Genomic DNA, 24,323 nt, shown 5'->3' on the forward strand with positions numbered 1-24,323 from the left:
AATTTTACACAAAAACAGATCTGTTTCTCTTTAACAAAAATCTTATTCTTTCTTTTACATAAAAAAGATCTGATTTTTCTTTACAAATCAAATTTTCTTTTATGCACAAAACAAATTTGAATTTTCTTAAAAAAAGAGGAGAGGACACATCCGTAAGGTAAATTTATTTGAATTAATTTTAGTCAAGTGTCTATTATGTATGTTCATCATATCATTCACATCATGCAAAAGAGGGTATATTGGTCATTAGAGTCTATAAGACCAGACTCTGTCTAGGCGGAATGGGTGCCTAACACCTTCCCATTCCGTAACCTAGCCCCTGAGCTTAGGATTTTTGGATAGGTAGATTAGTGTTTTGTCTTGCTTTAATTTTGGTAGATTGTAACTAGGACCAAAAGTTTTGTATTCTTTTGCATAGATTGTAACTAGGACCCAAAGTCTTGTAAGGTTTAATTTACCAAAATTGTACATGTCTTTATTCAATCAATGACATTCGAAATATTTTGATCATGTAATTTGTATTTATTTTTTCTTATTTTTTTGTATAAAAAATAAGTGGCAACTCCACGCCACTTATCCAAAAAGAGAGGTGCCCTTAAAAGCACCCCAATCTCTTTTTTGAGAGCACCCAATTCTCCCGGTCTCTCAAAGTTGGTATTGTCTAACGTGACAACTGAACCATCAAATGTGAGAAAAAAAATAAGGGAACACCGACTATAACAAAAGTACAGTCAAATGTAATGTTGGTATTGTACATGTGAGGATAGTACCGTCAAATTTGATGTTTTGGTAACTTAATATAGCAGGTTGCCTACTAGTTGATATTATACCCCAAGAAAAAAGGGGGGTATAGTAGAATTACCCATAAATTATAAAGAAAATAATACATTTTATTTGTGTGAATAAAAAGAGCCTCGGGTTACCGGAAATGGCCATTGTTGTTTCCACTATGGTTGGAGGCAAAGCCTAGCTAAATTGTTCATTAAATATAATAGAATTTTTATTCACGTGAGAACACCCTCACCCTATCCCCCCCCCCCCCTCCCCTCTCCCCCCAAACCATTTTTTGCTATAAAAGACCTTTTAACTATTTTGTATAACAATTACACACTACACATCCTTTTGTAAGAAATGGCATTATGTGCAAATTGTATACAAGATATCACTTCCTACATAAGAAATGGATGTACAACTAATTTACTCAATTCTAAATTGCTTATGCAATAGACCCCTATGTTTATATAATTGTTCAGACATGAACACCCAACATCATATCAAGCAAAAGCAAGAGTCCATGAGCTCGACATACTACTTGAACGACCTTCGATCGATCAAGCTAAGCCTTCAATTGACTCTTGATAGAGTCCCTATCGATTAAAAATCAAGGAATTTGGAATCTAATGTATTTTAACTAAGTAGGTGTTGTGAGTGCAGACATCCTACAAAGTATACTATATAAAGACTCTTATATGCATGACTTTCCAAGGGGTTAGAGAGGTAAAAAGCCTAAGGTATTTAGCGAGAAAAATCCTAACCTCCCCCTATCCAACTTGTAAATTCATAAGCAAATAGAAAAAATATTCAATGGTGTTGCTATTGCCATAGTGTAGATCAAGGTTGAAGTAACAAAGTCGTCCCAAGGTTTGCTTTGAAGATCAAATCTTTAAGAGGTTCTTGAAGTTATTGACGTAGTTCATGAGAGAAATTCATGATAGAAGAGTCCAAGGCGTTTGGAGCAATCTATGGGGTCACAACTGTAAGTTCCAAAAGAGGTACCAATTAGAGCTAGGGTCTATTTTAATTGTACACTTTTGTTCTTAAAGCAAAACCCTTTTTTTTTTTTAAGTAATAAATTCTCGTATGTTTTTGTTAAAGTTTATGAGAGAATCAAGTATCATGTTATGTATTGAACTTGTCTTTCCTTGGGTAGGCTGAGGATATTAGAAGATTCTGTTGTTAAATGAAGTTGCAATAATACCTTTGATACATTAGACTAATGCTAAGCTTTAAAAAGTATTTTATTCTTGCCAAATCATAACTTTATATGGAGATAGTGTTTCTTTTATTTGCAAATATTATTTTGTTATAAATATCTACTAGAAAATATCAATATGAATAAGAAAGAAAAAGAAGAATAGAAAAATTATTTGAATCTCAATTAGGAATCCATGATAAATTTGTTATTATCAATATAAAAATCTAACAAAATGAAAATATCAAAAATGAATAACAAACAAAAGATGAGTTAGAATATATAATACAACAAAACAATAATAATGAAAAATAATTATAATGATATTCAAACATGTACTATAACAATTATTTATTATATAAAAGGACTAGAAGCTTTTCTAATTGCATGTATAGCTTAAAATTTTTTTATAGATAATAATTGTTAAAATTGTTTTGTAGAAAGAATTTTTCAAAATTCAAATAGATAGAATTTTACATTAGGTCAAATCTTTAAGAGATTCTTTATTATTCTTTTTTTTTTTTGAAGAGGAGATTCTTTATTATTCATCACATTCTTCTAGGCAATAATAAATAATAGAAAAAGAAAAATTATTGATAAAACAATGTAATAGAGCATAGAAAAAGAATAATTGTTTATAAAACTGTGTATTTCATTTAGGTAATAAATTTCGAGTTTTTGGCAATCATTTTCTCATTCAAAGCAAAGCTTTGTCTCTCTATAAAATAAGATTTATCTCTTTGTCCTCCCTATTTAATGGCTACCAAAATTGCTTTATGAACAAGCTTTAGGTGAAGCAATTAGGTTTATCAACAATTTATCAACAACTTTGAACCTTTTATTTAATTGCCTCATAATTTATAATTTAAAAGTTAATAAAGTTGTTACCTTAAGGCTCGTAGTCTCAAACCGTATTAAGTTGGCTCTATACTAGGAGCGGATTGGGTTAAGTTGGTTTTAAAGCTACTATAAGTTGGTTTAGGTTGGGTTAATAAATTCTCTTTGTTTTTGTTAGGTTTATAAAACTTGGGGATTAAAACGACAAAATTGAAAAATTAGGATAAAGAGAAAACCTCTCTTTTAAAAATTATAACTAGACTATGAACTCAATAGGGTAATAAAGCCTTCAATTCATGACTCATGAATCGTAGTAGCTTAAATGTTAGTAGTATAAAATTTGAACAAGTCACTATAGTTTTTTTAAGGCTTGGCAAAATTTGGACCACTAGCTTGACCCAAAGGAATATACTTGACCAAACTTGGGATTTTTGGACCTAAAGCAAAAACAAGTCGACCTAACTTGACCTGGAAGTTACCTGACCTGTACTTTTAAAGTAGCTTTAAAAGAAGTTGATTATACATATTTGAAGGTAATTTAATTCATTTATAGAATAGTCATAGTTATAAAAATTTAATTCTTTATTGACTTGCTTTTATTGTAAACTTAAAAGATTTATTAAAATTTTGTATTATAGATGAAAATACCGATGGAATCATTTGCCAACTTGAGGTACAATTCTCAAGTATGAATATTTCCAATGTTAGATCTACTATTAACGTTGAGTAGATCGAGGTACAATTCATATTAAATATTTACGTAATCTTCTTTACCTAATTTTAGTTATATTTTTATGTAATTTAACTTCATTCTTATTTTACATGTGACGAGAATGAATGCATTTGAGGAGGTTGATAACTTAACATGTTCCATAACATTTATTTATTTATTTTTGGTGATGATGGTACTAGTGAACTTTGAATGATGTTTAAATTACTAGTGAACTTTGAATTATTTAAATTTTATTTTTGAGTATTTTGTTATATGTTTTGAAAGGAAAAAAGACTGAATATTTTTTGCATTAGTATTATATCTCTTATACCCATTAACTCAACTTGCTTGCAACTTGTTTATGATATGACATGAATGGAAGTCAGTCTGATCCAACCCAACTTGTTTGTGAGGTCTAGTTGTTTGTTGTTTTGTTTTTAAAGATAATTTGATAACTGAAAGAGGGGATTTGAACATGGAGTGTTGATTAGCAATTGGCAGCTATAAAGGAATTTTTAAATACAGTGGTGATGAGCGGAGTTAGAAATAGTAATTTAAATAAAGGTAACTAGTTCACAACAACAACTACACATGAAAAAAAAAAAAAAAAAAAAAGAAGAAGAAGAAGAAAGAGTTACTGTGAGTGAATCCCAAAGAGAGAGAGAGAGAGAGAGAGAGACAAAAAAAGAGGGACAAAAAGAGAGACCTTTACCTGACCGTTGGTGCGACGACGCTTTGGGAAGACCTACAAAACCAGCGTCGTCTTTAGACAACCACCTTCTTCATTCACACCCCCAAAATCAAAATTACCCATTCAATATTTTTAATTATAAATATATTCTTATTCAATTTCATAACCTTTCTCTCTATCAATTATATTTGAATGAATGTTAGCTTTATAGCTCTTCAAGTTGTAGATCTCTTTCAACAACCCTATTCTTCTCTCAGGTTAGTTTTATTTTACTTTGTTTCTGTGTTTTCTTTGTTCCATTCTTGATGTTATTGTTCATGTGAGGTGGGTTTTGTTTTATTAGATTAGATTAGATTAGATTCAAGGGTCTTCTTGGTTTGGTTCTCTGGGGACATTGGCTATATAGACAGACTATACTTATTATATTCTGGAATTCTCCCTTCCTTTGTTGATCATGCATTCCTCTTTCTCTTTCTCTTTCTGTGGATTTTGGCAATGGCGGCTGCTTATCATCAATTTCTTTACCCTTCCCTCAATTGAATGCTGTTTGTTTAAATCACCATGTGTTTTTTTCTTCTCTTTCTAAAAAAATTACTAGTTTCAAATCCGGGTAGGTGTTGAATTTAAATTTTAGTGGATAATCAGTATTGTGTTGATGTACATAATATCTGTATCTTTCCACAATTACGATTTTGACTTATTTATTTATTTATTTTTCCAATTATTAGTTGGGATCTTGGAGTCCTCCCCTTCCTTTTTGCTTCTAGTATTATTATTATTATTGACAGAATTGCTCTTTTTGTAATAACGAGGAAAACATTTTCTTCTCCAAATACTGTTTGATTAGGTCTTTGGAAGTTAGTTTTCATATATAATAATAATGTTAACCAAAAGAATTATCTTAATATTGTACTGTACCTTTTTACGTGTTATGTATAGATGGCAGTTCAAATTGATGATTCATGCAAGACTTTGGACTGGCATTTGAGGTCCTCTAAAAAATATGGCCTTTTACAATCTGTAGGATCAATTAACCTTTTTTTTTTTTTTTTTTTTTTTTTTATAAAATTTGTTCAAGGCTTATACGACCTTTAGACCCTGTTCTACCTTGGTTAAGAACAATATCTCATGATGTGATGTGCTTTATCTGGTTCTGTGCAATTTTTATGTATTTAAGATTAGTACATCTATCTTGGGCATCAACATCCCATTGTGGATTTCCATAGTAGATGTGTAAGTGATTCTGAGCTTTAATATCTTTGGGCTTCAATGGAACTGCTAGATGGAATCTCGAATCTTGATATAAGTTTTCATTTTTTTTTTTTTTTTGAAAATGGCATGCGGAGTACTTTTAGAAACGTGACCATGCACTTGAATTTATTTTCAGTATGAAGATGCATTTTATTCAATTGAATTTCTTAATGCTTCAAATATTTTTAACATACAGCCGATTACTTTTGAAAGATTTAGGTCATGTTCATAATACTTGCAATTCGTTGTAGAGGCATAAACTGTGAAATAGTAATCTGTTGTTCTTGAGTTTCTTCTCTATACACTAACTATGTCCTTGTTTATGTGGTAAATTCCTATCTAAACTATATCATATGATGGGTAATTTTGAAATCATTACTTATCTGTGTTTGCCAAAATTTTCAGTGGTCATACATCAAAGCTCGATATGCATGGTACTGCAAAGAAATTAACCTTCCAAGAATCTAGCAGATCTTGTTATTCCAAGACAGAATCTGGGTCTAAGCTGATTGCATCATTCAAGTTAAAAAAGGGTAGCAAAATATCCAATGGCAAGAAACACAAACCAAAATCAAAATCTCATGTAAACACAGTTGGTTCAAATCTTTCAAAGAGGACAGTTACTGAGTCTGTAAGCAGGGGGCCCAAGAATGATTCCATAAGTAGAAAATTTGTGAGTAAAAAAATTCTGCATAAAGCCCTTGATACAAAGTCTTCCAAGAAGCAGTCTTCATTGAAGCTTCAAGGTGGAAAACCCTCGCTTAATAGCTCTGAGGGAAATGGAAAAAATGCTGATGGGGGGGTCAAAATTACTAATCTTAAGAAGAGGAAGAAGAGAAGGCAAAAGGATACTGTGGAGCTGGATGAAGCTTCTCGTTTGAAGAGGAGAACAAGGTACTTGTTGATTAAAATGAAGCTGGAGCAGAACCTTATTGATGCTTACTCTGGGGAAGGTTGGAAAGGTCAGAGGTATGAAAACCTTATCTCACATATCTTTCCATTAAGAAGAAAAGTTCGTCTTTCTCATTCATCCTTAATGTCCCATGAAAATCAAGGATAAATTTGGCAACAAACATGGTTGTAGCCAGGCTACAATATCATTCTTTTTTTTTTTTTCCTTTTTGATAGGTAATAAAAGTTTTATTAATAGGAAAAGTACAAATGTGTTTACGATAGTAAACTCACTACACTTGAGACGAATACAAACAAATCAAAGGGAAGAGCTAATAGAATTAAAGAAATCAGACGTGGTAATTCAATGCGTAAAACCCCAAATACGAGATCACTCAAACAAAGTCCCTTGCTAGCAAAGACTTCAACAGATCAACAGGTCTATCAATGTCCTCAAATGTTCGGGCATTACGTTCTTTCCATATTAACAACAAAAGACACGTTGGTACCATATTCCAAACCTTTGAAGAATAAGTCCCCAACCAATTCCTCCATGAAAAATTAACAAGAGGCAAGTTCTTCTTGACTAGGTTATCGATTGTAAGAATCCCACCCCTAGCAGCTGTTCATAAAAAGAAAGACACCTTTTTAGGTACCTTAACACACCAAATGCTCTACCAAGGGAAAGAAATAGAAGGAGCTTCCAATAATGAGTTATAAAAAGAGCGCACGTAAAAAACATCACTACATGTCAATTGCCAAACCAAGATATCATCACCCTCCTCCCTTGGTAATTTGGAGGAGATATGCTTGAAGAAAGAGTAAAATCTCTCCAACTCCTAGTCTTGAAAGTCAAGAAGGAAAAGTAAGTTCCAGCTCCCACCTCTCCCATTTGGTGCAGTAAAACCAGGTCAGAAATCCGAGCTTCTTGAGCCACATATGCAAACAAATCTAGATACAAATCTTTCAAAGAAATAGGACCGCTCCAAGGGTCGTACTAGAACTGAATGCGAGAATACCCTCTCCTACCATATGCACCACATGACCAAAGAAACTCTCTACTTCTTTCCTAATGTTCTTCCACATCCCACAACCATGAGTCCCTCTAACAACTCTAGTGCAACAACCTCCACTAGCCTCCACATATTTGGTGGCTATAACCTAACGCCATAAATGGGTGACTTCATTCCCAAAATGCCATAGCCACTTCCCAATCAAAGCTTGGTTAAATAGCCCAATCCTCCGAATTCCTAAACCACCAGTCTTCATTAGCCAAACAACCTTTCCCCAAAGTAACAAGCGGATATTTAAAAACTTTAGAAGATCTCCCACAAAGGAAATTCCTTTGAATCCTCTCTAATCTGTTCGCCACATGTTGTGGAATAGTAAATAAAGAAAGATAATAAGTGGGAAGGCTCAATAGAGTCCTCTTCAATAAAGTAAGCCTACCCCCTTTTGACAAATAGAACCGCTTCCAACCTGAGAGCTTTCTCCATTTTTTCTATAATAGGGTTCCAAATCGAAGAATCCTTATAATGAGCCTCAAGAGGCATACCCAAATAAGTCATGGGCAAACAACCAACCTTACAACATAAAGTACAAGCTAGAGCATCCAAATTCCCAACCTCACCAACTGGCACAATCTCACTCTTATCAACGTTTACTTTTAAGTTGATAGCTTCAAAGAAAATCAACACTATCCGAATATATAATAATTGTTCCCTAGATGCATCACCAAAAAGAATAATATCATCAACAAACAGAAGATGAGAAATATGCAAAGCTCCTCGCACATTGGGCCTTGCTTGGAAACCGGCTCTTCAATATCCTATCAACAACTCCATCACCAATAGGAAAAGGAGTGGAGATAAAGGGTCCCCTTGATGAAGACCGTGAAGACTACCAAAAAAAACCAGCTGGAGTCCCATTAATAAGCATTGAAAAATGTACTGTAGAAATACAAGCCTTCATCCATCGCCTCCATTTCTCTCCAAAACCCATCTTCTCCATAAGGTAAAACAAAGCACCACAATTCACATTATCATAAGCCTTCTCAATATCCAACTTGACAACCACACACAGAATACCACTCTTCAATCTACTATCCAAGCATTCATTTGCGATGAGAATAGAGTCAAGAATTTGTCTTCCCTTAACAAAGGAATTTTGGGAGTTGGATATAAGTTTATCCAACACACATCATAGCCTATGAGCCAACACCTTTGACAAAAGTTTGTACAAACTGCCCGCAAGGCTAATAGGACGAAAGTCTTTAATATTAACCGCATTGATCTTCTTGGGTATCAAACACAGAAAGGTGGCATGGAGAGATTTTTCAAAGATGGTCTATGAAAGTCCGCAAAGAAAGCCATAACATCCCTCTCAAGCACACGCCAACACTTTTGAAAAAAAGCCATGGTAAAGCCATTAGGACCAGGAGCCTTATCACCCTCAGCCTCTCAAAGAGTTGCAATGATCTCCTCATTTTCAAACTCCCTTTCTAACGAAAGTCGATTAGAATCATCTAGACTAGCAAACTCTAACCTAGAAAGCACGGACGCGGCTGGGAGGGTGCCGCACCCAAGTTCGACGCAGGACGCGGCGTCCGACGCGGTTGCCCTCACATCGGTGCTGCATCTGAGTTTTTTTTTTTTTTTTTTTCTCAGATTCGCTCCGACTCGGCTCGATTTGCGCCGACGCAGCTCGATTCGCACCGAACCGGGCTGATTCGGCCAAAATCGGGCCGTATCAGCAATATCGGGTTGTATCGGCGTTGGCCGATACAGCCGAAATCAGCCTTGAATCTGGCCGGAAAATCCGAAATTCTCACCTTAAAGGCATAGTAATGTGTTTCTTGCCCTCTTCTTTCTTTGTTTTGTAAATCAAAGCATAGTAATGTGTTTTTAAAAAATATTTTAATAGTAAAAATATATATAAAATATAAATAAAAATATTTTTAATAATTTTTTAATCGCCGAGTCCCGCCGCGCCCGCACTCTACTTTTTCAAAAATTGCCGAGTAGCGCACCCGCTCCCACACCCGCACCCAAGTCCCGAAACGCACCCGTGCTACATAGACTCTAACCCATCAACAATGAGCCTCCAAGATTCAGACTCTTGATATAAATTCTATAAAAGCCCACCGCCTGATCTTGAATATCTGACTCAGCCTCATACATAATGCCCTCAACCTCCACACCCTTCATAGTATTAGCACGTCTATAGGAATTAGCAAGCCTATGAAAAAACCCAGTATTATTATCCCCCTCTTTTAGAAACGGAGCCTTTGATTTTTGCCTCCAAGAAATCTCATCCAAGGAGGCTAAATACATGATAGTGGCCTTGACCTCAATTCTTCTTGTTCTATTTGCTTGAGATAAAACTTGCACCCCTTCTCTCGAATCTAGAACCAGAAGCTCAAACAACAAACATTTTTTCCTAAGAAACATGTCCCCAAAAACAAGTTTATTCCAATGCTTCAAGTCTCCTTTAAGACCCTTGAATTTACAAGTTAGAACATAACTAGAAGGCCTCCACAAAATGATATCCGTTCCACCAACTGTGAACTCGATCCACAAAACCCTTAACTTTAAGCCACATATTTTCAAATTTAAAGGAACTCTTCCCCCTCGACATACCACCTGCCTCCACAAGAAGAGGACATTGATCCGATACCGCACGAGGGAGAGGCCTTTGGGTCACATCCAAAAAGTGATCATCTCAGTCAGTTGACACCAAAACTCTATCAATTCTAGACATAGAAGGATTCTCAGAGTCTCGAAACCACATAAACTTACCCCCCACCAAAGGTAGATTGAACAAAAAATTCATCGCAATAAAGTCCAAGAATTTGAACATGGTTGGACTAAAAGAAATACAACCAAGTCGCTCTACTGGATATCTGATAATGTTGAAATCACCAAAGACACACCAAGATGAACTCCACCTCGCCCTCACACTATCAAGTTCTGCCCACAAAGCATCCCTAAGACCAGCAATAGTCAGACCATACATGCCCATACAAATCCAAACAAACCCATCTACCACACCCTTCAACAAGATAGAAACAAAAAAACTACCAACCATGCAGTCAATTTTCTTATACACCCTTTTATCCAACGTCAAAAGAACTCCCCCTTCTGTGTGAATATCCAAAGCTACCCAATCTACAAAAGGGCTACCCCACATGACATCACACTTCCACTCCTTGAGTAAATTCTTCACAGTATCCCTTTTATGAGGATTGTTTAATTTTCTCACATTCCAAGATAAGAGTTTCAAGTTCATCGACAGCGATTTGAGCCCATCCCAATGGAATTCACATTCCCTCTGGTTCGACTACTAGATTGCCTAGCATAATAACAGTAGAAACTAAGTTCCTTAATTCCCTCATACCTTTTTTAGTTGAAGAAACAGTATGACAAAGACTAACTGCAGCAGCTTGTCTTTCCCACACTTTCTCAAGTTGTTGAAGGAAAGCAATACACTGCCTCTCACAAAAATCAATAGAAACCCACGAAATTACTAAAGCCCTTAATCATCCTTCTCACCCAAACTGAAGGTTCCAAGTCATACCCCACAAAAGTGTCATCCAATTCACCCTCCTCTGTCATTAAATCCAGGCCCCCTAGGATCCCATTTTTCCGGAGGTACAAAATCCAAAGAATTCTAATCTTCTTCAGCCTTACCTGACCCCATGGAATTGTCCCAATTCAACATTAGAGTGTCATCTTCATTTGAATCAGAAACCAGCTCATAATAAGGAGAGAATTAGTTGTCCCAACAATTGTTGATCGCAAAGCATATCGGAGAACTCAAAAACTGATTTGTCATCAAAGAATCCACTTTTGAAGAAGCATCAGGGTCAATGAAGTAGGAATGCCCATCGGAGCTCGAAACCAGCAAACTCACCTCAGCCCCAGTGATTGGACAGCCCACAATTGGACTATTGACGGCTGTAGCAGCAAGAACTACCTGCCCCATCTCAGCGCCACTGCTTGGAGTGTCCCCAGAAGAAGAGCCGCAAGCCACAGCCACATCGAGGCCCTTGTCAGACCTTGGAGATACCCCACCCACCTTGTTGTAACTCAGAGACACCATCGGTGACTTCTTGGCTGAGTCATGGGAGCCCAATAATTCACCCATCTCCCACGAGCTTAGAAGGCTATGTTTCTCCAAGTGTTTAAAAACAACAGGTTGGGCCTGTTGGGTTTTGGCCCATTTGGTCATGTTGGTCTTGATTAACAGTAGGTCCGAGCCCAGATGGTTTAAAGACTTGGGCAGCCTTTGCATATTTGGGCTGGACGAAATTGGCCCAACTAACCATACATTGGCCTACTTCTAAAGGTGCAGAAATTTTTAAAGAAAAATGGGCCTGGTCCATTTAACAGATGTTACATGCATGGGGCAGCCAAATTTGAAGTGAGTTGGAATATTTTATTTTTAAAAAAAAAATTAAATCCCCCAAATCTCTCTTGATTTAAATTGCCAGAAAGATTTGGAAATTGCTTCTCCAAACATAAATCACTTCTTGATTTCACGTTCCTATTAAATTCTTTCCAAACTTGATTCCTTGGATTGCCTATGGATTTTTTAAACCCACCACCACCGGCAACCCCCTCCTTCCCCGGCCTAGAAGCTGATTTTCCCAAGAAAAAGTCATGTAAATTCACTTCAAGCAAAGCCCAGCCACCCTTATTAAATCCTTCTGGGACACACAAACAACCATGTCTTGCCCCATTATGATACTCTGATATTTCCACAAAAATAACAACCTTGTTTGACCTACTAGAAAACTCCAAGATTTTATAATTCTCATGAAACCATTTGAAAACATGTTGCTTGCTAAAATCCCAACGGCATAACTCTACCAAGCATGCAATGATCCAATCCAAACCCAATCTACCAACCCGAATAGAACCATGATGCTTGCCTCATTTTTCAATGATGGAATATGAATCCATACGACCCCCATCAAAAGCCAAGAAGAATGCCTTTGAGTCAATACGAAAAGATGCAGAGTTCCCCACTGTCCAATCCCTCTCCAACAGTGAATGCCTTGGAGAGGAATAGGTACTGTTGGATCATAAGTTTTCATTCTTCTTAACAAGCATGCTAAACTTTGAAGCTGTAGATTAAGTATGTTACAGTAGATATAAAAAACTGATTACTGGTGAGTAAAAGTGTAAAACTAACCCAGCTAAAAATGTTGAAGATATCTCAGGAATTTATTTTCCAGAGATAGTGTTTTTTTGGAGGATTGAGAGGATTGTCACGTCAAAAACGTTGTTCTTAATTGTTTAGTCCAAAGGGTCGGAGTTGTTAGTTATGGCTTTTAGTATTCCAACCATGAATCTATTAGACTGAGTCTACAGTCAAGTTTAAAATGGCAAGGTTCTGGTTTTTTACTAAATGTCCCAAAGAGATTTGAGCCTCAATGAAATGTGCTTGCTTGTATACATTTGATGTTGTGAATGAAATAATCATAATTTCTTTTTGGAACATTGTTAGTTGTTACTATCTGGTGTAATTCTTGAAAATTGAAGGTTAAACTTAAACCTTTCAACAATCTCATCAAACTTTCAGTGTCATGGTCTATCAAAGAACCATCTCTCTATATCCTCCCACATTTTATATTATGCCTGTTAAGTCTAAAGCCCTTGATGCCATCTGTAAAGAATCTGACTTCCTATAATGAATCTGCTCCTAGTTGATTTTTTATGGGCTGAATATAGAACCCTTGTTGAAAACAAAATGATTATTGCACAAAAATTTATGAAGGGTAAATTTTAACTTTGCAAATGAAATGAAAAAGAATAACCTCTTTTTGTGACAGAGGACTAAGAACTCATATCTGGTCATTGCCTGCCTATCACATGGTATGGGGTCACAGAAGGCAATGGAGTTGACAGTTGACTAAAATAGCACCGAAAATCATTGTCAATTGTTGATTGAAGGTTAAAATTGCTTGGTATCCATAATTTTTTGTATTATTAGCAGGCACATAGCCTGAACTGGGTTTTTATCGACTATTAGAATTTTTACCATAAAATAGTATGAGAGAGAAGTGAAAGAATGGTAAGGACTAGAAATTTCAAAATTCTGCTGTGCATGTGAGATGCACAAGGGTGTTATATGTACAAGACGTGCACATGATATACTATTGATAGTTTATGTTTGTACTTATATTCTTCAACTCTTAGTTGTGAATAGGGGTTTGAATCAACACCCCCTAAGAATATTAGGTAAAACGAATCTCTAATAATTAATCACTTAGTTTTGATCTCAATGTTTTAGACGCATTTCAATGTGATGATATTAGACTGTGCAAACTATTTTTTGTTTCATTTGATTTATATTCCTGCTCTAAATTCTGAAATGGTTTTATAAGTGTCAATTTCCCCCCCCCCCCCCCCCCCCCCCCCAAATCAAAAGAAAAAAAAGATCACAAGTGAAGTATGATATTTGTACAAGTTCCTTCTTATATAATTTTAGCTATTTTGTGATATACAGAACAGTGGTTTATTTATTTTTTGTTTTTGAATATTTATTCTAGTCGAGAAAAGATTAAGCCAGAAAAGGAACTGCAACGAGCCAAGAAGCAGATATTGAAGTGTAAACTTGGAATACGTGATGCAATTCGTCAGCTGGATTCACTTAGTTCAGAAGGATGCATTGAAGATTCTGTCATTGCTCCAGATGGATCTGTATACCATGAACATGTAAACACACATCACCACAGTCTGCTAAATATTAGCAATACAAATCTTTTTAAAGCAAAATTATCATCTATCTCTTTTAAATAAGAAGCCCTTTAAAATTATTTTTATTTAGTGATGGGTACTAGAAGTCTTATAAAAAAATAAAAAGTGATGGGTACTGGAAGGGGCTGTTTGGGATTTCTTAATTCATCTCAAGCCACTTTTGAATGAGCATGCTTGCTTAAACTGAGAAGCAAAGACTGGGTCAGAAATTTCTTGTCTGTGTCTGTGCACTTGGGTACAGTGTTAACTCTACATCACTTTGAACGTAAAGGTGACTCTCATTTTGGTGGATTTGGACAACAGTTCGGAAGTAATTGATCCAGTAGTTTTCTCAAATCTTTATTAGATTTTGCATTTTGAAACAGGCTATAAGTCCTAACTAATAGTATCTTTATTGTTTTACTAGGTAGTTTAGATGCTAGTGTGGTTAGCATGACATGTGTTTTGAACCTCAGCCTCTGGTCTGGTACCTAACCTATGAGGCTTTACCTCCAAGGCTTTTTGTTTAGAATATTTGCATGATTGTACACATGAAGACTCTGGCTACTACTACCTTTCAGATTTCATCTATTTTTGACTTGTATTTTAATGTTTCTATTATTTGTTACATCTAGATATTCTGTGCAAAGTGCAAGTTGCGTGAAGCTTTCCCAGATAATGATATTATACTTTGTGATGGGACATGTAACTGTGCTTTCCACCAAAAATGCCTTGATCCTCCATTGGATACTGACAATAGTATGTTCAACTCTTTTCTGCTTTGTGAATGTTCAGTAATTTATGGATCAGAAGGCTTCTTTAAGAAACTGATTTCTAGTGTAATTGATAACCTACAGTTCCTCCAGGTGATCAAGGTTGGTTTTGCAAATTTTGTGAGTGTAAGATGGAAATTCTAGAAGCAATGAATGCCCATCTTGGGACCCACTTCTCCATGAACAGTATTTGGCAGGTTAATTGCTGGAAATATCTTGTGGAATCTTTCTTTTTGCTGCTTCAGTAAATTAATGAATTTTTCTTACGTGGAATAGGATATATTCAAGGAAGAGGCTGCTTTCCCTGATGGTGGGAATGCATTACTAGATCCAGCAGAAGAATGGCCCTCAGATGATTCTGACGATGATGATTATAATCCAGAGAGGAGGGAAAACAGTTGCACGATCAGTGGGGCAGAAGCTGATGAAAATGCATCAGATGACACCAGCAGTTCTACTAGCCTGAGCTGGTCTTTAGATGGTGAAGTTTTTTCTGGAAAGGAGAGCATGGGCTGTGAAAACCATTTTGCTAATACCAGTTTAGATTCTGATGAATCCACAGAAGGTGAAATCATATGTGGCCCTAGGCAGCGAAGAACCGTTGACTATAAAAAGTTATATGATGTGAGTATCTCAAAATTCTTAATTTCTTTTATCATTGAAATAGCTTGCTTATAATTGAAGATATTTATAAAAGAAAAAGCACCTGAAGTTGAAGCTGTAGTGGTCCCCTATCCTCCATAGTGATACTTTACCCACAAAAAAGGTGGAAAAAGAAAAGGAGGGGGCAGGATCATGGTGGCACATGGTTAGTTTCTGAAGACAGTTGTAAAATTAATCCTTGTTCATACATGGGTTTTTTTGGTATGAAATGAGCCACTTCAAATAGGTTCATTGCTCCGACCCATAATACGATTAATCCAGCATGGGCTACATGAACTCCCAATAATTTACCTGATAAATTGATAAGTCAGGCATTCCTGGCCCACCAAGAAACCAGTTTCTTGGTCATTACTGGTTAGGGCTAAAGTTCTATTAAAGAGCGTTTCCACGGGGTAGAACCTCCCCAGGGAATATAAGGTTTTCATAAGGCTGATCTTGAGCTGCCATCTAAGCCATTAGCCTTGATTCTATGTTACCTGGAATGGATTGCTGTGGAATGCAAAAGTAGCATGCTGGTTATCCGGGAATATTGTATTAGGGGGTAGGCTTGCTTGTGTTATGTGGCCTTTTGTTGTCAAAAAGTACATGTAATTCAATTCATTACCATCAGAAAGGGTAGATAAATAAGCAATATGGGGAAACTTTTCACTTCTGGGGCACCAAATTTGTTGGGATGGATATAGGGAATGCAAATGCATTTTGATGGTGTAATAATGAATTGTGGATACATTTCTGTGATTGAAGGCTTAAATTCAAAGGCAACTTTCATTGGCTTAAGAAAGATACCTGTTAGATTTATTCCTAACTCATAAATTGTCCTTACAAATTATTATTTTTAGTGATAAATCATTAATTTCTAGATATTGTAGATAAAATAGTCTTGTGGAAAATTTGCATAAAACTTCACTATATTGATGAAGCAGAAATTTTTGAGGGAGTGTTGAGATTATCATTGTGTAATTAGACGTAATTGAATAAAATTTCTCTTTCAGGAAATGTTTGGAAAGGATGCTCCTCCATATGAACAAGTGAGTGAAGATGAAGACTGGGGTCCTGCTAAAAGAAAGCGGAGAGAAAAGGAATCTGATGCAGCCAGTACTCTTATGACACTGTATGAAAGTGAGAAAAAGTGTTCAAATTCTGACACCCGAGAGGTGAAAAAGAAACGTCCTCTAGAAACATCAACTAGAAGGGCATTTTTTAGAATACCTCGCAATGCAGTAGAGGTAGTAGAAGTTATCCCTTTTCTTTCTCATACAAAGCTTCCAAACAGAGCTTGTTTTTAAAATCTTCAGTACTGTTATCTGATATTACTATGCTAACTGTGTCCTGCTTCTTCTGTACTGAATCAGAAGCTTCGTCAAGTCTTCGCTGAGAATGAGCTTCCACCTAGAGCTGTCAAGGAGGATCTTTCAAAGGAGTTGGGCCTTGATCCTGAGAAGGTAATTATTTAAGCTATCAGATTGTATTTGTGGAAAGAAAAAAGTGGAAAGTAATAATGGAAAACTACCACTACATTCGGTGCACAAGCAAATATGTGCTTTACTGAAAGCAAGGGTTATGGCTCTCCAAAGTATAAAATGTACCATTTGACCTGCAAACCTCTTATCAACTCTTCATACTTATGAAAAAAAATATATGAAGAGTTTTTCAAAAGTATGAAGAGTTGAAAAGAGGTTTTCAGGTCAAATGGTACAATTTATGCACAATATTAGAATCATTAGATCACAATCCCTATTCCGTGTGCAATGTAAGTGGTTCTTTACCAGCATTTTTGTAAGAAAAGCTTTATACTGCCTCTTGATTTAGTATCATGCATTATCAGCATACTATCAATGGCTACAGCAACACATTTATCACCCAATTGCATGTGTTCAAAATTTTTTTTCTTTGATAGATTTGACTTTATAATATTGTGAATGTACATTTGATGGAGAAGTAGCCAATTTATCAGACATCTATTGATCTTTGTAGTATCTGATCTGTGAGGCTAGTAACAAACTAACAATTGGGGAATAGCAGGCATTGTTGGTGGAAATGCTGTTAATAGCTTATAGCTATTTATTTCTTCCAGCTTGAAGTTATTACATTTAATCAACTTTTTTCCAGGTTAGCAAATGGTTCAAAAATGCCCGGTACTTAGCACTTAAATCCAGAAAGGTAAGGTGGTACCCCATTTATTTTGAAATGCGTGTGTTCAATTCTCTTATTCTTTTACTGGTTTTGTTCTTGTTCCTTTCTTGTGTTGTCAGCTGTCACCTGCTTAGCACCCTGCAACTTTGTCACCAATTTTTATCTTCTCATACAAATCTCCCCACCTGTTCACCATTTGATGCTATAATAGCTTCTTTCTTGTACAAGTACTTCTGTATATCTTTGGAACTGATGAAGCAGTAGATTCCCATCAATTTTTAATTATGCGTTCTTATCTTTGTAGTGTTGTGTATGCTGTATAGAGACAAGAAATCATTTTTTGTTTCATACGAATCCTTGATAGTTGAAACTTTAATCTGAACTCTTAATTATATTTAGTTTTCATTAAGACCCAACATTGGTTGATTCTTCTGTGCAACAGGGAGAGATTGGAATGCAACTTCATAGTTTTAAGGAATCCAGATTAGAAAATGTGGAGAAAAGCGCTACCAATGTTGAGGCATCAGAGGGTACCTCTGCAGAGATTATGGTTCATATGCCAAAGAACGTTAAAAACCAGAGAAAGCGCTTGAAGTCATTAACTGGAACTTTAAAGAAAAAACAGCATATAAGATCTTCACTAGGGTCACATTCAAATGGCAACAAGGTACCTGTGGCTCTAAATCCTTTATTTCTTTCTTTGACTTTTGTTTTTCAGATTGATTTAAAATTATTATCGTATAAGAAGATTAGAAGCAGCTCTCTTGACAATGGATGTTAGATTTACCGACTTTGCCTTTGCTTCTCTGGCAAATTGCATACTCTCTAGTAAGCTGCTCAAAATAATTCCTATAGCTATAAGTTATTCTTCCTAGGAGCTAGTTTTGAACGGTCACTAACCCTTCATGTGCAAGACTTGTACAATTCATCCAACTAGCTATAATAAGCTGACCTTCCCTATTGAGTCGTTTAACTCATAATGAAGTCACCTATCAGTGCTATCTCTTCCCGCTAAAAATTTCATAGAGGATCAATTAGATCTAATATCCTGCCCTTCAGGTATTCATTATAGTAGTGTTGACACAGGAATAGGAAAGCTAATGCAAATAAAAGTTGTAAATCTCTCTCTCCCTCTCAAAAAAATCCTGATAGATAAAGCATAAAGCGGAAACTACTAAGACTTTAAAATGACAAAGCTAAGAATTCAGATAAATCGCATTTGTTTCAACAGACTGTGATTTATGTTCCTGTAGCAGAACTAATAATTCATATATATGTCTTGAGATCAGGTACAGATGGAACTAGGTTGGTTTTAACCAAGATCTGGCTGACCTCACTGTTGTTATCTCATGTGTTGCATTCAGGATATAGTGGAGTTCAGCGATGATGTGAGCTTGAAGAAGCTTTTAAAAGCAAGAACTAAGGAGAGGAAGAGGATCAATGTGATGGCTGGAGGTGGTGGATTTCAAGTGGCAGAGATGGAAATGGAAAGACTTTGCGAAGTCAAAGATAGACTAGAGACCATAAAGCAGAAACTACTAAGACTTCAAAATGACAAAGCTAAGAATTCAGATATATGTCATTTGTTTCAACTGAATGTGATTTATGTTCCCGTAGCAGAACTGAGGGAAAAAGTTTGATCCTGTGCAATGTATTGAATTTTTTTTTTTTTTTTTTTGGCAGTGCCTTTAGTTTTAGTTGTAGCAAGTTGAAGCATACATCCAGAAGTCAAGTGTATACATATCTTCTTCTGGTTCACAAGTAAATATTTACTTTACATGAGAAATTTGTAGTCCAAATTTCTATGAGAATTGGCTCTCCTGAGAGTTTCTAGCTCAAAATATGAGAACTTTGCAGAACCAAACCATGATGTTTTTGTTTCTCTGCCCTTCTCTTCATTTCAATCTTTACACCTCAATAAAGCGTTTATATGCTCGAGTGGATCTCCCTCCCAAGAGAGGTCATTTTTCTATGCTCGAGTGGATCTCCCTCCAAAGAGCGGTCATTTTTCTGATTTTGGATTATGCAGCCCAATCAGTTTGACATAGCCTTAAAATTGGGGGAATTGAAAATAACTGAACCCCTTCAAAGTTAAAATCCTTTCCTTGTATAATAAAGTTTCGGTTAATTGGTGCCTCTAGGGCATTTGTTAAGAGCATCAATATCAGATATTCTAAAAAAAATGTCATTTTAACATATCAAAAAAACTAATTATTATTTTAACACATCATTTTATAATTCACCATACATCATATCTTTTATTATTCAATTCTTTATATTAAAATAATATATACAAATATTAAAATAAAGAGAGAGAGAGAGAGAGAGAGAGAGAGAAGTGGAGAGAGGCGAGATTGGCGGCAACGGCTCCAGGAGAGATTAGTGATAGTAGCTCGAGATCAGCGGTAGTGGCTTGAGAATGTTATGATCTTAGTGTCCCACAAGTTTAAGCTTAACCGTGTGTCTATAAGTTTTTGAGCACTCTCCTCTTACAAGCTGATTTTCAGGATTGAGTTTTACTCATGGGTTTGTAACATTTGGTATCAAAGCTAATTACCACCCTAAGTTATTGAGTGCAGCTCATTAAGTATGGGATCAAATGAGTTGCAGCTTTGTAGTTGGATCTCAGAGGGGGCTACCATTGGGTCATTGTTGCTAGAGTGAGCCGTTGTGAACATGGGCTGCAGAGCGTGATGGTATGTTATGAACCTAGTGTCCCACATAGATTAAGTATAAGTTTAATCATGTGTTTATAAGTTCTTAGGCACCTTCCTCTTACAAGCCGGTTTTTAAGAGTTAGTTCTACCATTGGGTTTGTAACAAAGGATGAGAGAGGAAGAGAGTGAGAGATGCCAAAGAATGGGGGAGAGGGAGGGAATAAAAATAATAATAAAACTTTTGAGATTTTGCTACAGTGTCGTTCTATTATTAGAATGGTATTGTAGCATGTTGTAAAAAATTTTGAGATTTGAAACACCTCATGAAGCAATGATTTTGGTGTTCACCAAATGCCAAAATTTTGGCATTTGACACACATAATGTATATGCTCTAATGAATCATTTAAAAAAAGTTTTGATACTATTTTTATGAAAAATATAAAAAACTGTAAAAAAAAAAAAAATAGCTGTTTTTTTCTTTTTTCATAAAAAGTTTCTAAAAGTATTTGCTAAACGAATGTGCTTGGGCATCCATTAACAAAATTCTAAAAATTATACACCCAAACAAAGGGGATTTAAATGTCTACCCCTTTCTCTACTCTTCTCTCCTCCCATCCAAACATACGCTTAGGTGCTATAATTATTTGAGTAAAACGCTTGAGTTTTATTCATTTTCCTTAAAACCCATAGCAAACAACTATGGGCCCCTCCAAAGATAAATAGCCGGCCGCCCCATTTGTTCCAAAGACTTCTCTCTGTCCAACAAGAAACAATATTCCTTGGCCCATCTAGTTACCCAAATACTTAAAACAAAATTTGAACGTTTCAATACGTGGTCTATCTAATTACCCGGACATAAACAAAGTGTCCATTTGAGAATAATTTATTTAGCTGAAATTGAAAACTTTTTGTTGAAAGTACTGTAGATAAAAATAAAAGTTAACTGAATAGTACAAAGAAACACATAAATAGTATCAAAAAGTGTAGTAGGACTCATGAATAGTAGCAAAAATAAACTAAAATTTTCAGATTGTCCCAAACAGACACAAAATTTGACTTTTCACCTTTATTTTCATTCTCTAGTAAGCTACGCTTTTTGTTTTTTTTCTCCTTTGTAGACTTTATTGCCAACCTCAAATCTCATATTTCAATACACAACCGAACAAAACCCTCAGTCCTCACAGTTTGGGGGTAATATATATATATATATATATATATATATATATATAGAATTGGGACTGCGACTGGTACTGCGGTGAGGTTTCTTCTCTCTCCAACACAATAGCTTCATCATCCTTTAATATTTTCATTTGTTAATTCTTAATCAATCAATTTTAGTGTCTTTTATTAATTTTCTCAACAACCCCAACTTGGCTTTTCGCATGCTCTTCAATTAGATTTGTAAAAGTTATTTTAATATCATATGAAATTTACCTATTGGTGTTTTTAATTTGTTTGGTTTATGTTGTTTGTTTATACTTTTGTTTAAAATATTTCTTTTGCGGTTTTGAGGGGTTATTATTTAATTAAAGGTGAATTTATAATTTATGTAATAATAGATTCTAGTGTTGACTCTTCCCGTTTCTATAGCAACCACAAAACGATCCTTTCAATTATGAAACTTGTAAAAAGAAGACTTCATAATATAATGGAAGATGAGCTTTTGGTTGATAATATAGTAGTTTATACAAAAAAGAAAATTGCAAAAAATATCATTACAGAGATGATAATGGATAAATTTTATTCTATAAAGGATGAGCTTTTGGTATAATTTTGATGCAAAAAGAAAATTGCAAAAAATATCATTACAGAGATGATAATGGATAAATTTTATTCTATGAAGGATGAGCTTTTGGTATAATTTTGATGGCAAAAAATATCATTACAGAGATGATAATGGATAAATTTTATTCTATGAAGGATGAGCTTTTGGTATAATTTTGATGTCTTCTGTGATGAGCTTTTGGTATAATTTTGATGCAAAAAGAAAATTGCAAAAAATATCATTACAGAGATGATAATGGATAAATTTTATTCTATGAAGGATGAGCTTTTGGTATAATTTTGATGGCAAAAAATATCATTACAGAGATGATAATGGATAAATTTTATTCTATGAAGGATGAGCTTTTGGTATAATTTTGATGTCTTCTGTGTGTGTGTGTGTGTGTGTGTGTGTGTGTGTGTGTGTGTGTGTGTGTGTGTGTGTGTGTGTGTGTGTGTGTGTGTGTGTGTGTGTGTGTGTGTGTGTGTGTGGCAAAAAATATCATTACAGAGATGATAATGGATAAATTTTATTTTATGAAGGATGAGCTTTTGGTATAATTTTGATGCAAGCTTCTTCTGTGTGTGTGTGTGTGTGTGTGTGTGTGTGTGTGTGTGTGTACTAGGCACTCTTTTTATGGTAAACTAGATAATTTTTGTATGTTCATTAATGTTTAAGAATATGATAGTATATCATAATTGATTGGTTTTTCTTTGATAGATTTATGAATTATGATTATCATATCAATACCATAATTCGACCTCTCTAAGTGAAAATTCATGGCTACACCTTGGCAAAGTCTAAATAACCTTTCTTCTTTGAACCAGACTTTGTATTCTCATTGTATGTTCTAACTAATGACTATTTTACCAATGGCAAGAAAGGTTGAAATTTGAAGAAATATGTGTTCCTTCGAAAGCTTTATTTGAGAGAATTAGATGACCCTCTCTATCCATAAACCATTAAACTCCTCAAATCACACTAAAGAGGGATTTAGTACTACGATAAATTAGTTGACACCTTCTAAAAATATATGTGTTTGTTCGTTTAGACCCCTAAAACCAGATCGTTTAACCTATTAAATTAACCAAGTGATTACTTGGATTAATTATTTAGATCTAGGTTAAACACAAATAAATCATATTATGCTAAGACGCGGAAAAGTAAATAACACCACGATTTGATGACCTACGAAAACCAATGAAACAAACCATTTTAAGGTAAAAACCTGGAGAGATTTGACCTAACTATCCTCAAGCTAAAACAAATCTACTATAAGAGAATTGAAGTTTTTACAATCAGATTTAACCCTAAATCTATTGCTACCTCCAATAATAACTTACTGACACGACCATGTGCAAGCTCTGAATCTACGGACTCCTTCTCTTCTTGGATTTACACCAACACAAGCAGCCTTACTTGTGACTTTGAGACCCCACTCAAAAGTTTTAGATCACCATTAGTAATGATCTTGATGCAACAACAATGTTTTACCAACGCTTGATTATAGTTTTGGATCTGGTAAATTCTTGTGTAGTTAGAAGGTAAAAAACCTCTCAGATCTCACGAAGAGTAACACACAAGTCTTATAAGAGTCTTCAAAACGTGGCTAGAGTTTTTCTTTTATATGTGGAGAAGTTTAGATGAAACCCTAAATGTTTTCGCAGGCTTAGGCCTATTCAAAAATTCTACAGAAAAATTGTGCCTACAATTTTCAATTAGTCGAGCCTAATTCTCGATCAGTCGAGCAAGGCAGAACCTCACTTCCTTTTTCTACAATCAGCTAGACTTGAACCTTGAAACAACCACTTTTAAGCATTGCCTAAAAACCTAGACTAGACATGTTTTGTTCTCGGTTTGCCAACACAATAATAATATGATTCTAAATATTTAAATCTAAATCTTTAGAACCTAACAATCTCCCCCTTTGGCAATCTATGACAGAACACACATAAACAATGAAATGCTTAAATTTAAATACCAGCCCAAATACAAGTTATTGCCCTAATACAATCCTTACACAACTACTAACTATTAGTTGCTAGTATAGAGAGTAGCTGTTGAAAGAATTAACCTGTAAATTCCTGAAACACTGAAAACAAACCATAAACACATGTGTGGAAAATACAAGTACCATAATCTAAGTAAATAAATAAAATTTAAAAAATAAAAATAAAATAAAAAATAAAAAAAAAACCGAACTTTAATTCACAAAACATATAAAGAGATAGTGAA

The 24,323-nt window shown here is 35.0% G+C and overlaps 1 protein-coding gene across 2 annotated transcripts; it reads left to right on the top strand.

Moving 5' to 3' along the window:
* Positions 1-4,123: 4,123 nt before the first annotated feature.
* LOC126713773 (pathogenesis-related homeodomain protein) lies at positions 4,124-19,549 on the top strand. Of its 2 annotated transcripts, none has more exons than XM_050413634.1 (11): positions 4,124-4,469; positions 5,869-6,432; positions 13,910-14,075; positions 14,732-14,855; positions 14,954-15,066; positions 15,146-15,493; positions 16,525-16,758; positions 16,885-16,974; positions 17,642-17,692; positions 18,108-18,332; positions 19,030-19,549. In XM_050413634.1, the coding sequence occupies exons 1-11, from the start codon at positions 4,405-4,407 to the stop codon at positions 19,303-19,305; spliced, it is 2,256 nt and encodes a 751-aa protein (XP_050269591.1). In that variant the 5' UTR covers positions 4,124-4,404; the 3' UTR covers positions 19,306-19,549. The 2 variants fall into 2 exon arrangements, with proteins under 2 accessions (XP_050269591.1, XP_050269592.1); XM_050413635.1 differs by having other exon boundaries at positions 14,963-15,066.
* The last annotated feature ends 4,774 nt before the right edge of the window (positions 19,550-24,323 follow it).

Source organism: Quercus robur, chromosome 2, assembly GCF_932294415.1.
Source record: "Quercus robur chromosome 2, dhQueRobu3.1, whole genome shotgun sequence".
NCBI classification, from domain to species: Eukaryota; Viridiplantae; Streptophyta; class Magnoliopsida; order Fagales; family Fagaceae; genus Quercus; species Quercus robur.

Coding starts and splice junctions, on each gene's coding strand:
- LOC126713773 (XM_050413634.1), top strand. CDS start 4,405: ATGAATGTTAGCTTTATAGCTCTTCAAGTTGTAGATCTCTTTCAACAA. Junction 6,433..13,909: donor GAAGGTTGGAAAGGTCAGAG/GTATGAAAACCT, acceptor TATTTATTCTAG/TCGAGAAAAGATTAAGCCAG. Junction 18,333..19,029: donor CACATTCAAATGGCAACAAG/GTACCTGTGGCT, acceptor TGTTGCATTCAG/GATATAGTGGAGTTCAGCGA.